Source organism: Eretmochelys imbricata, chromosome 20, assembly GCF_965152235.1.
Source record: "Eretmochelys imbricata isolate rEreImb1 chromosome 20, rEreImb1.hap1, whole genome shotgun sequence".
NCBI lineage: Eukaryota > Metazoa > Chordata > Testudines > Cheloniidae > Eretmochelys > Eretmochelys imbricata.
This window is the reverse complement of record NC_135591.1, coordinates 18,368,491-18,382,272: the sequence shown is the minus strand read 5'-3', so window position 1 is coordinate 18,382,272 and position 13,782 is coordinate 18,368,491. Positions and strand designations below refer to the sequence as shown.

Here is a 13,782-nt window from a genome sequence, read left to right as displayed (position 1 = left end):
CAGATGCCGGGGCACTTCTCACTACATGCTGAAATGTGACCTCAATTATGGGAAGTGGCTGGAGAGGGGCCTTGACCTTGTCTTTGGGCTTTCCCACCCTCTGGCACACCTCCCAAGACCGGACGTAGGTAGAAACGTCCTTGCCCATTCCCTTCCAGTGGAATGACTTCACCAAAGGGTCCTTGGTCCTGTTCACCCCAGCATGACCCTGGGGTCCCACCGAGAGTCCCTGGGGTCCCAGGGTGATGAGTTGCAGTTGTCTGGTGCTCTTGGGGCAGTTGGCCTTCACATGCCCCAGCTCATTACATTTAAAGTATCGCCCAGCTGACTGTGGGCTGGGGTGAGGCGGGTGGTTGGAGACTGGGGTTGTGGGACGAGAGGGCATCTGGGGTTTCCCTGGCTGTGTGGACGGCTCCTCCATGCGAGGTGGGGCTTGGGCTGAGTCCGATGGTGGGGTGTTGTCTTGGGTTGCCCCTTCTGGTATCCCCACCAACTGCAACTAGCTTTCTTCTTCTCCGCCACCTCCACCCATTTGGCTCTGATCTCACAAACCTTGATTACAGTTTTGGGCTTCCCATCTTTGATGTTCTATTTCCTCAGGGTCAACCAGGGCACTGCTCTAAGAACTGCTCTAAGAACCCTCTAAGAACTGCTCCATTTATATTAGGAGAGACAGAGGAGAAGGTTACTCACCTGTGCAGTAACTGAGGTTCTTCGAGATGGTTGTCCCTGTGGGAGCTCTACTTTTAGGTGTTTGAGCACTCCTATGCTTCTAGTCAGAGATTTAAGGTAGCAGTGCCCTGGTTGACCATGCACGCACTGCAGCCAGCTCATGCTGCTCTGAGTGGGTATCGTGTGCGTGCAGCCAACTGTCCCCCAGTTCCTTCTGTGCCACAGAAGATCGAAGAGAAACTCTGAAGCAGAGGGGAGGAGGGGGAGTAGTGAAGCACCGACAGGGACAACCATCTCAAAGAACCTCAGTTACTGCACAGGTGATTAACCTTCTCTTCTTCTTCGAGGAGTGTCCCTTTGGGTGCTCCACTTTTAGGTGACTATGGAGCAGCACCCTTCAGTGGAAGGAGGGGCTTTGGAGATGTTTACTGGGCGGTGGATAACACCGATTCTCCAAAATGAGCGTCAGTAGCTGATTGCTTCTCTATGGCATAATTTCTGGTGAAGGTGTGGGCTGATGCCCAGGTAGCTGCTTTATATGTATCAATGATGGGTATATCTTTAAGAAAGGCTATTGATGTGGATATAGCCCTGGTGGAGTGCATGTGAAGACCAGATGGGGGTTCTAGGTTGTGTTCGCGGTAGCATAATCAGTTGCACTCCAATATCCATTTTGAAAGTTGTTGTTTGGAAATGGGTAGTCCTTGAGATCGTTCCATTGCAGAAACAACAGTCTGTGTTCTATCTATAGAGAATGCAAGTGCTCTAAGAACGTCCAGTGTGTGAAGAGATGCTTCCCTGCTGTCAGCATGTGGTTCGGGAAGAATACAGGTAAGTAGATGGGCTGGTTTAGATGGAAGGATGAGGCCACTTTAGGTATGAATTTCGGATGTGGGCAAAGGATTACCTTGTCCTTGAAGAATATGGTTAAGGTGAAGTTACCATCACTCTCCAACCCATCATGCTGACGTAATTGCGACTAGGAAGGCGATTTTCATGGACAAGTGTAATAGTGAGCAGGTAGCCAGAGGCTCAAAAGGTTTGCGCATGAGAGTACGGAGGATTAAGTTAAGGTCCCACATAGGGGTAGGGTCTCTGACTGTAGGGTAAGTATTCTGTATACCCTTGAGGAAGTGTTTAGTGAGAGGATGCACAAATATAGTGAGGCCATCTACTTTGAAATGGAAAGCTGTGATTGCAGATAAATGTACCTGGAGTGAACTGATAGAAAGACCTAATTTTTTTAGGGTCAGCATATATTCAAGTATTGCAGGTAATGGAGCCGTTCGAGGGGAGAGTTGTTTGTCTCTGCACCATATGGAGAAACGACGCCACTTTTGAGCGTGTTTTTTGTGTGGTTAATCATCTGCTGTTCATCAAAATATCCCAGACCTCTGTGGAACAGCCTGCCTCCCGAGGTATCAGCCACAGATTAGCCATGCCTTGAGATGGAGGATCGGGATGTTGGGGTGATGGAGATGACCTGAGTCCTGTGTGAGTAGGCGAGGTACGAGTGGGAGGAGCCACGGTGGTGTTGTGATCATCTGGTTGAGGTAGGGAAACCAGGTTTGTCTGGGCCACGTTGGAGCAATCAGGATTACTTGGGATCTGTCCTGTTTTATCTTATAAAGGACAGGAGATATCAGAGGAATTGGGGGGAAAGCATACATTAGAGGTGTCATAAACATACAGCTAAGGGTAGCATAAAATCCCTCCAGGGTAGCTGTCCTGAATCTTTACCTGTATGGGTTAAGAAGCTCAAATAACCTAGTTGGCACTTGACCAAAAGGGCCAATGAGGAAAGAAGATACATTCAAATCTGGGTGGGGCAGGGAGGGTTTGTTTGTGCTCTCTTTGTTTGTTCCCTCTCGGGACGAAGAGAGAGACCAAGCAGGTAAACCAGCTCCTAAAAAGATCCTGAAATGATACATCTAAAATTACAGAAATTGTAAGTAATAGCAAGGAAATGCGTTAGATTATCTTTTGTTTTTAGCTTGTGAATTTTCCCTATGCTAAGAGGGAGGTTTATTCCTGTTTTTGTAACTTTGAAGTTGAGCCTAGAGGGGAATCCTCTGTGTTTTAAATCTTTTTATTACCCCATAAAAAGTACCTTCCGTCCTGATTTTTGCAGGTGTGATTCTTTTACTTTTTTTAAAAATAAAATTCTTCTTTTAAGAATCTGATTGATTTTCAGTGTCCTAAAAACCAAGGGGTTTGGTTTGTGCTCACTTTGTACCAATTAGTGAGGATATTATTCTCAAGCCTCCACAGGAAAGGGGGTGAAGGGGCTTGGGGGGATATTTTAGGGAAATAGGGACTCCAAATGGTCCTTTTCCTGAATCTTTGTCTAAATCACTTGGTGGTGGCAGCAGTACCATCCAAAGACAAGGAAAGAATTTGTGCCTTGGGGAAGTTTTTAACCTACGCTGGTAGAAATAAGCTTAGGGGGTCTTTCATGCGGGTCCCCACATCTGTACCCCAGAGTTCAGAGTGGGGAGGGAACCCTGATAAGAGGCACTTCCCATTTCATGAGGAAGCCATCCCTGAGGGATTTTTCCCCGAGTCCTGCTGGGGAGCAGTATTGAAGGCACTTGGTATTGTGGGACATTGCAAAAAGGTCTATTGTGGGGAAACCCCAGTTTTGGAAGTTAGTGGTGAGGATTTCCGGGTCCATTTCCCATTTGTGTGAGTGGGAGAAGTTTCTGCTTAGCTCATCCACTGTGCTGTTTTGGCTTCCCACTAGGTAGGCTGCTTTGAGGTCTATGTTGTGGGAGATGCACTACTCCCAAAGGTGAACCGCCTCTGTGCAGAGCAGGTAAGATCGAGCCCCACCTTGGCGACTGATATAAAACATGGTGGCCAAATTGTCTGTAAGGATCTGCACTGTCTTGTTGTGAATGAGGGGCAGAAAATGGTGGCATGCATTGGAGGACCATCTGCCCTGGATGGTATGTTCAGACAGGTGTGCTCCTCAGCCCAGGAGAGACGCATTCGTGGTTATTGTTACTGATGGGGTGTGTCGTTGGAATGGGACACGCGTGCAGACGTTGGAATGGTTGTCCACCAGGATAACAAGTTCTTTATTGCGGTGGGCATGGTCAGTCGCTTGTGAATGGAAGGTATGCATACTGTACGGAGCCATGCCTGAAGGTGCCTCATATGAAGTCGTGCATGTTTCATGACAAACGTGGTTGCTGACAGGTGTCCTAGAAGTTGGAGGCATAACCTGGCAGATGTCTGCAGGCTGTTTTGTATGGTTGCTATGAAGTTTGTTAAAGTCAGGAAGTGTTGTTGGGATAGACTTGCCAATGCCATGGTGCAGTCCAGGTGGATGCATGAATTTCAACTGTTGGGTTGGAGTTAGGGTGGATTTAGGGCATTGATTTGTAGGCCTAGTCTTCTGAACAGATTTGCAGTGAGAGACAAAGCGTCCACCATCTGTTGGTATGTAGAAGCTTTCAACAGGCAATCATCCAGATAGGGGAATATAATTACCCCTGTCTGCAAAGATGGGCTGCGACCACAGCAGATACTTTGGAGAAAACTCATGGGGCCATGGAAAGTCCAAATGGGAGCACTTTGTACTGGAAATGTAGGTTGCCTACTGTGAAACGAAGGAACCTTCTGTGTGCAGGATGTATGGTAACGTGGAAATAAGCATCCTGGAGGTCGAGGGCCGAGAGCAAATCTCCCTTCTCCAATGCTGGGATTATGGTTGCAAGGGTAACCATCCTGAAATGCTGAGTTCTGATAAACTTGTTTTGCTTGCGCAAGTCCAATATGGGCCTCCAGCCACCCGTTTTCTTTTGGGTGAGGAAATATTGTGAATAAAACCCGGTCCTCCTGCGTTTGGGAAGTACAGGTTCTACGGCACCCAGTTGCAGGAGGTGATTTATTTCCTGCTGTAGTAGGTGCTTGTGAGAAGGGTTCCTGAAGAGGGACAGGAAAGGGGGGTAGGTTGGTGGAATAGAGGTGAAGGGGAAGGAATAACCCTTGAGTATAATTTCCAGAACCCATTGGTCCGATGTAATGGTTACCCAGACCGGATAGAAAGGTGTTAGGCAGTCTCCAAAGGGACTGGAATCGGGAGATGGTTGTGGCAATGGAATTTGAGGGGTCCTCATGCCCTTGACCAACACTTCAAAATGCCTGTCTAGAAGTAGATAGTTGGGACATGGTGGATTGCCCCTGTGTCTGTCGTCGTCTTGACTGACGTCATTTGCAACTTTGGTAGTATTGTCTCTGCGGCTGGGTATACAGAGCAGTATGGAAGTGCTGGGTGTAAAATGCACCCTGTTTCTTTTTGTTATCAGTTACGTGAATTCCCAAGGTTTTCAGCGTGGCACTGGAGTCCTTGAGTGTATGCAAGGCTGCATCCATGGTGTCTGCAAAGAGTTTCTGTCCCTCAGAAGGTAAATCCTTGATCATGGCCTGGATTTCCTTGGGGAATCCGGAAAGGTGGAGCCAAGAGGCCCTCCGCATGACTATTGATGTGGCAATGGAGTGAGCCGCGTCTCTGCAGAATCCAATGATTCCTGCAAGGCCGTCAATCAGGGAACCTTCTGAGATGCTTGCTGTGTATTGTTCTTTTTTGTCTGTTGGGAGATGCTCAATAATCATAGACATCTATGCAAAAATGTTGTGAGTGTATTTGGCTAATAGGGTGGAGTAGTTAGCGATGCATAACTGAAGAGTCGCTGAGGAATAGGCCTTTCTACCAAACAGGTCAAGGCATTTCCAGTCTTTGTCGTAAGGGGTGGTACAAGTCAGGTGTTGTTTTCCCCTTTGATTAACAGCTTCCACAACCAGTGAGTTTGGGCTAGGGTGAGTGAAGAGGAACTCAGCCCCTTTTGCTGGCATGTAATACTTCTTGTCTGAACGTTTACAAGAAGGTGGGGCCGTGACCGGTGTCTGCCAGACTGTTTTTGCCGGGTCCATAATGGCAGAATTAATAGGCAATGCAATCTTGGCCACAGAAGAGGCATGGAGAATGTCAGTGAGCTTATGCTGTGTCTCTGGCAGCTCTTCTAAGCAGATGCCTAGCGAATTAGCCACACGCTTAAACAGATCTTGGAAAGATTTAAAGTCATCCCCCTGTGTGAGGAGAGGCATGATTGTGTCCTCCGGGGATGAGGAAGAAATATGGGTAGGAGGTAGGATGTCACCCTCTATTAAGTCCTCATTGCCCTCTTGCTCCTCCCTGGTGACTTCAGGGGAAGCTGGGGCAACCAGTGAAGTAGATCTAGCTGATCTTGGTGTTCTGGACCTGGATTGGTTATTGTGAGCTCTGTACATTGTCCATGGGTCCCAATATGGCCAGTTTGGTGGGAGGGCTATTGGGGGGGGGGCATCCATAGAGGGCGTTGCCACACTGTGGGCTGTAGCCCTGAGGTTCCAGGTTTGGGTGATGAATGGCAGGGGGTGCCCATCCTTACAGCCACTTCATCCTCTTGAGAGAGGAGGGGCTGAGCCAGCAGGTGTAGCCGTGAGACTCATGGCTGGTCTGGCTGGGGTGCCATCAGTGCTGAAGAGAGGCGTGCCGGGGTGGGGGCAACGAAAAGGTCTGCCTGGCTAGCAGGCACAGGAGGCACACAGAGGTTAGTCAGCGTCTGTGTGGCCGGTGCTGGGGGCTTGCTGTAATGTACAGGAACGGCAGGTGGCATCATAGCACTGCTCGGGGCCAAGGGCTTCAGCTCTCTTGGCTCTGAGGGAACAGGCCATGGCTGCCTTTCTGCGAGCTAGACTGCACCGGGTCTCTCGCCCCCTGCACTAGACAAACCCGGTGCCACGCGGTCCGAGGCTCTGCGTGCCAATGGTACCGGGGCGGATTTAGCGGTCGGAGATTGCTTTCTGCATGGCAATTCTCGCTTGGGGCGGAGTGAGGCCCCTTCTTTGTTTTCATGGGGGCTGGATCCTTTGTGCTCCTCTGTCTACACTACCCGCAGGCTCCAAGGGCAGCGATCGATCCAGCGGCGGTCGATTTATCGCATCTAGTCTAGACAGGGTAAATCGACCCCCCTGAGCGCTCTCCCGTCGACTCCGGTACTTCACCGGAGTGAGAGGCGCCGGCCGAGTCAACGGGGGAGCAGCAGCAGTCGACTCACTGCAGTGAGTGCAGGGCAGAGAATAGATCTAAGTACGTCAACTTCAGCTATGTTATTCACGTAGCTGAAGTTGCATAACTTAGATCGATCCCCCCCCACCCCATCAGTGTAGACCAGGCCTCCGAGGAGGATCCCATGTCCCACAGGAAGAAGAAAAGGAGGACTTGTGGCACCTTAGAGACTAACCAATTTATCTGAGCATAAGCTTTCGTGAGCTACAGCTCACTTCATCGGATGCATAAAATGGAAAATACAGTGAGGAGATTTATATACACACAGACCATGAAAAAATGGGTGTTTATCATACACATTGTAAGGAGAGTGATCACTTAAGATGAGCTATTACCACCCCTTCCACCCGAGGCCACGCCCCTTTTGGAGGGGCCAGAGCGGCCCCATACCGGTAAGATCTGCATTTTACTTTCACCCCTGGCTTGAGCTGGAGTTCCCTCACCTTTCTGGCCCTTGCCATTAACGTTTTCTAGTGGTGGCACTTCTGTGTAATGTGAGTCTCCCCCAGGCAACAAACACACTGGAAGTGACCGTCAGAGACTGCTATTGACAGTCTCCAGGTGAGGCACCGTTTAAAGCCTGGGAAGCCAGGCATGGCCGTTTAAAGAAGGCCTTTCTAAGAAGGCCTCTGTATCATCACCTACCTTGTAGGTGGGGAATTTCTTGGAATGGGGAGTGGTTCCTGGAGAAGGACTGTTAGGGCTACCTGATTGATCCAGCTTAGCCTTTTCCAGCTCTAAGAGCTTCAGCTCCATTTCCGCATCCAAGCGCTGCATCTCCATGTGCTTCGCCTCTCTCCTCTCCTCCACTTCTGCCTCCAAGCGCTTCTCCTCCACTTCCAAATGCTTCATCTCTAGGAAGAAATTCCTTTCTTCTGCAGTTAGAACTCGGCCTGGGTTAAGGGCATCCCTCCATCTTGGCCCTGGGATCTCGAGTTGGGGAGAGTTGACCCTTGCCTCCTGGGAAATTCCCGGCCCCCATGCACTTTCTGCATTTCTGTCATGGAGCTGGATGTCTGGGCTTGATCTTCTGTCTTCTCCATGGCGTGCTGCTTTGGGAAGATTGGTTGCTCTAGGGTTTCGGTGCCTGACCACAACCTCATGCACAGGGCTGCCCTACTCTAGCCTAGCTATTTCGTTGCCACAAAAATTAGCACTGACTTTTCGCCTTACAGTTTTTAAAAAGTTAATACATTGACTTTTAATAGCATACGATATTACTCTTCATTTTTTTATGTTTGACTATACTTTTGTATCGTTGTATGAAAAGGTTTCAGTGATGCGGCCCTCAGGCCAATGTACTCGTCCTCATGTGGCTTTTGTGGTGATTTGAGTTTGACATCCCTGGTGTAGATCCTCCTATCTTAGGACTGAGGTCCATGGTAAAGCATTCTTCACCCACCCACTGAAACATAGAGCCCTCTCTGGGGAGGAACTCAGTGGTCCAAGTTCTGCACCAGCCACAGGACACAACCTGTTTTAAAGGTCTCAAGGGTAGGGATATTAATTCTAGTGTCCAGGTCTAATTCCAAGCAGGGGAATTATATTCCATTCCAGAGGAGAGGGGCCTGGCCCAGCGCCTCATTTACCTTTTAAAAAAAAAGCTTCAGCCATCCTGTCAAGGCTGAGTCCCCACTCTGGCACTTCGAGGGCAGAGGGTGGGGGCCTGCAAGGATTCTAAAAATTAGAAGTGGCCACTCCAGGCTTGTATTAAATTCCCAAGGTTACAGCTTTTCTCTGACCTTGGATGGGTAGATGCTGCCACCACCCAAGTGCAAAAACCCCTTTGAGAACCCAGGAAGGCGCACTTGGGAATTCCTTTCTATGGGGTACCCTGCAGCCCCTTCACACACACCCCTCCGGGGGAGAGCTGACAAAGAAAACAAAGGAAATCAGCTGTTGCCACCAGCTAATTAAACAACATGTGCACACACCTCTTAAGACACAACACTCCAATCCTGTTCTTAAAAAAGGTAAACTTTATTTCAAAAAAAGGAAGAAAAAAAAGACGTCTAAAAGCTCAGGCTATTGCTAGATTTAAATAGAGCAAATACAAAAATTAAGAAGCAAAAATAGCTTTCTTGAGGTCCTGCTTACAGGTTACAAACAAAACAAAAGCACCTGGGGTAAGCACAGGAGTCCACAAGCCATAAAGAAATAAAAGAGATAAACCTAATTGCGTCTCCCTAGACATTTCCTGATCTACTTACATATCTGGGGTTCCAAATGAGTAGTTTCTAGGTATGATTTGATTATTTCTCATACCTGGCTCAAGCTCTTACAGCATAGTTCCAGCCCTGTCTCTGCGCTCTGGGAGAAAAGCACAGACAGACAAAAGGGAAGTTTTTTCTCAATTTTAAAAAGTTCTAGCCTTCCCTTTGGCTCTTTTGGTCAGGTGTTGACTCCCTTCCTTTTACCTATGGACTTTTTAACCCTTTACAGGTAAAGCAAGTAGAGAACAGCGACTAAGAGGGACTTTATAGCTAACTGGCTGGCTAGCTACCCCCTCCTTCATTTATCACACATCCACTTAGAAAGCACCATCAATATCACATGACTCGGCAATCCAATAACACACCCTGAATAACAAACAGAAATGAGGAACTGTTCCTGAACAGGGTAAAAGGCCAACGCTAAACAGCCAGACACCTACATCCATATTCTAGCACCTAAATCAGCAGCCTGGTTTTTCATGGGGGGCTGAAGCCAGGGGATACTGCTGGTTGCTCAGCATCTTTGGAAGTCGAGCCAGTTTTTTTAGATACCTAAATATGGGCTCAAAACTGGAGTAACTGAATGAAATTCTCTGGTCTCTGTTATACAGAAGGTGAGACTAGATGATCTAAGGGCCCTTCTCACTTTAAAATGTAGGAGTGATTCTATGAATATGGATCAGTTGCTGAATGCTGGCACTAAATCATGACATATACTCCAGCTGGCTCCAGGGGAGTCTTGCTGGTGGAGAGACACATTCTTCAGTGGGAGCTACACTATGCCACGTCTGAATGTGGCCCTTTGATGAATGGGAGTGGTACGGCCACATGCTCTTACCCCAGTTCATTTGGTCGTGCAATCAGCTGCTCCACTTGCCACAGCCAGCTCTCTGGAAACAGGCTCCTTGAGGTGATATTTTTGTCAGACATGAACTCTTTATCCAAGTCACCTGGAAAGTCAAATCACAGACCGTCTGGCTCTGCTGTGACATTGATTGGGATGGGGCAAACCTGAAAGGATTCGGGGATGGGTTTGCTCTACTGACCTGAAAGCATCCGTGATTTGACCTACGTTGCCAGGTTTTGATGCTGCCAACCCAGAAGAGCATGAATTGGAGTGTGGTTGAATGGCTGGAGGGGAAGCCACAGACGACTTCTCCTCTCCATGCCTGCCTTGCTGTTTCCCCACAAGCTAGGTTTTCTGGGCTCCTATAACACTGGTATAAGCCACTGGCTCAGCGCTACATGAGCACCCTCTACTGGATATTCTGCAAAGGGTAAGATCCCACTACTATTCCTAGCTAGAGGAGTTACCCCTATGGCTCAAGTGGTAGAGGACTGTGCTTTAGAAACAAAGGTTAAACCTCGGCGGCGACCTGTGAAGAGGTTATTACCCTGACTCATCTGGGTCCCCATATCAACATGGTGCAACACTAACAGGATTGCTTCCACTGCATTCATGTTCATCTCCTACCTGGGGGATCTGTGAACACGCGCAGGGTTGGTTCATGTGGCGTGGTCTTATTTCTCTAACCATTCCCCCAGCCTTGCTCCTCTGAGTGACATTGAAACCCTAGTACTTGCTTCTTGCAAGTTCCAGGTGGAGCTCCCGTTGCATCTTGTCCCGTATGGTCTTGATATAATTGCAGCAGTCAAGGAAGGTCTTCTTGCATTCATCCGTATCCAGGATGTACCCAGCCTGCTTCTCGCAGCTGTGCCCCATGGGGTTCTCGTACATCCCGTCTTCACAGCATTTCTTCACCTTCCGATCGTGGTAATCCGCCGCTGAAATGTAAAAGCCATGTCTACCAAGCTTCTTCTAGTCCTCTCTCTCTCTCTCTCTCTCTCTCTCTCTCTCTCATTAATTTACTACTAGACATGGCCAAAGAAGGAACATAGGAACTAGCATTCTGCTCTGTCTAATCCAGTATCTTGTCTCTAACAGTCACTAGCACCAACAGCTTCAGAGAAAGGTGCAAGAAACCCCACAGTGGAATAACCTGCCCACAGAGAAGTTTCTTCCTGACCCCAGTTAGAGGTTGGCTCATGCCCTGAAGCATGAGGATGTATAGCTCTTCTTTAAAAATCCTATCCTATGGAATGGTGAACATCTCTTCCTTTTCCATGTAAATGGCTCATCCTTTGTTTGAATCCTGCTAGGCTCTTGGCCTCAATACAATCCTGTGATGGTGAGTACTGTGGGTTAATTATGCATTGTGTATGAAAATAGTTCCTTTTATAAATTCTTAGTAAGAAACCATTCAGTTGGGTTGAGTGTCTCCTTGTGCTTAAATGGGTAATTTAACAATGTACCTGTTGTTGTTATTTGAATTGCAGTAGTACTTTGGGTCCACAGTCATGGCCCAAAACCCCACTGTGTTGGGTGCTGTACCAACACAGAACAGAGAGACGGTCCGTGCCCCAAAGAGCAATTTACCATTCATTATTTTCTACACCTCTATCACATCCCCCCTATAAATTGACCAGTTCCAATCTCTCCTCATATGGAAGTCTATCCTGACTCCCCCGTCTCCTGCTACAGGAAATGCAGCTGGCAGGAGGCTGTAGCAGGGTGAAACTGGTCATGTAAGGGAATCACATTCCTGATTTGCATGCTTGCTGTGATCAAGGATAAAAAACCCCCTGATTAGTACCTACTTTTGATTGCCTTATATTCAATGAGCTGAACGGAGCGACGCCGGCGTTTTGCTGGCTGGGGACACTCTGGATCTGCAGAAGGAAGTGAGAAACACAAAATAAAAACCCACCCACCGAGTGAGGCCCTCCACTCAACTTGATGCCATTTCTCTGTCTGGATGTAACACGGTAACATTTGAACACCGCATCCGGTCAGTTCCCAAATTTCTGAGAATGGTCTAGGCCTCAATGAGCGGAACCCCGTTGATTTAGGGGCAAATCAGAAAACCAGAAAAGCCAGTTTGGCACTTAACATATTGCTCCTTCCTGTCTGGCTGGGAGCCACAGAAGAGCTGTTGGGCAGATGCTCAGCCAGCCAGGGCAACCAGAAGGAGAGGAGAGTGAAGCAGGCTTCATTCCTCCCTCCCTCCTCGTGTGCTTCTCCCAAAAGCTTGCAGCCTGGGGCAGAGAGAGCAGAGAGAAGCACCAGCCATCTGCCCGTCTCTTCCTGGCCAGGGGGGAGAAAGATACTTTGGAAGAGGGAGAAACCCAGTGGACTAGCAGAGAAGGTCTTTGAATCCCCACCTCAGAACCACCCCATTCTTAAAATTAATCCCTCTTTTAATAGGTGGGGGGCCAGTGGGAATTCAGTACCTTATTCTCATCCCCCATGGTAACCCCAGCATTTCCATTCCTAGGCCGTTCCAATGGGATTTGCCCTGCTAGACTGATGTCCCTACCCCCGGCTCATGCCGTAGGTTACTGTGCCTTGCTTTGCTGATTCTTTCCTCCCTTCCTCCATTGCTCATGGTGACCGTTCAGCTCTACAGAGTGATACCTATTCTCTGGGCTGTGGAAATCCTATTGCTCGTCTCCAGGGCCAGTCCAGCATCCGTAAATACCCCCAGATTGTTCTTTCCACTGCCAGCCGTACAGCCAATGTCACTCTTCTCCACAGAGTCCCAGATCTGTGAGGTGCAAATACAATGGTTGAGAGATTATTGTTAACAATGACACTTCCCATTTATATGGTGCCATCCAGCATGATCCCAAAGCACTATACAGGCTGTGAGCCGGATTCTGGTCTCCGGTACAATCGCGCAATCTGGAGTAACACGGGGACATTGGGTTCAGCTCTGACTTGGGGGGGGGGAGAGCGCCCCCTACTGAGCACACTGCCACTCCCTGATGTACAACACCACCATGAGCACTGGGGTGAGAACTGCCTCTGAGGGGAGAGCGCCCCCTACTGCAACACCCACACAGTTCCCTAAAGCCCAGCACCATCTGGGTCAACACTGTCCAAAGGGAGGGTGTCCTTTAGTGTGTCCAGAACAGCACTCCCTGCAGTACCCTGGGTTTCACTGGGTTTCCTCCCATCCAAGTACTCACCTGGCCAGGCCCAGCTCACTTAAAGTACAGTGGAGCTCAAACCCCAAGCGGCAGGTCTGCAAACAAAAGGCTCACTTCGCTTTTCGCCATCTTGGAGCGTCAAGCAAGGATAAGAGCTGAGCTGCATTTCCCACTATAAAACATTACAAGTTACGACCAACGTCTTTCATGCCCCACCTTAGATTGTGTAATTTTGTGGTTTTTGTTCAGAACGTAGATTCCTTTGTCCACGGCCACCAGGCCGACATAAGCTCTGTGGTCTCCTTCCAGCTTGAGTTTCATTGGAGTTCCCGGCTCATGGATTCTCCTGTCTTCGTTGGTGGCTCCTTTCACCACAAGCTGTATGAAAGACAGTGAAGGGAGAGGTTTTGATTTAAAGCAGAGAGAGCAGCTAAGAACCCATCCTTTGCGAAACATAGGAGAAAAGGAGGTAAGACTTCATGTTCCTTGAGCATCCAAAAGCCAGGTTCTGATCTCAGGGGCCGCTGTGTAAATCTGGAGTAGCTCCACTGATTTCAGTGCTGTTACTCCATATTCATGCTGGTGTAAACTGAGAGCAGAATTGGACCCAATGTCCATGCAGTCCCTTTGTTCCAGCCATGATGGAAAGGTGACTTTGTCCCTCAGGCAGCCCTGAGAAATTTACAAGTAAGTTTGAACTGTAATAGATCTGCTCCATGGGCCCGATTCTGATCTCACACTAGTGTAAATCAGGAGCAATTAACTGGAGTTACAGCAGCATAGCATTGTAGT

The 13,782-nt window shown here is 48.6% G+C and overlaps 1 protein-coding gene across 1 annotated transcript in view; it reads right to left on the bottom strand.

Moving 5' to 3' along the window:
* The window catches only part of LOC144277511 (complement C3-like), an 86,016-nt gene that overhangs the window by 43,844 nt on the left and 28,390 nt on the right, over positions 1 to 13,782 (bottom strand). The window contains exons 14-18 of the mRNA XM_077838328.1: positions 13,207 to 13,368; positions 12,476 to 12,605; positions 11,659 to 11,730; positions 10,585 to 10,785; positions 9,839 to 9,950 (exon numbers count right to left, since the gene is read on the bottom strand). Coding sequence (XP_077694454.1) covers positions 9,839 to 9,950; positions 10,585 to 10,785; positions 11,659 to 11,730; positions 12,476 to 12,605; positions 13,207 to 13,368 — 677 coding nt within the window. The remainder of the gene's footprint in view (positions 1 to 9,838; positions 9,951 to 10,584; positions 10,786 to 11,658; positions 11,731 to 12,475; positions 12,606 to 13,206; positions 13,369 to 13,782) is intronic.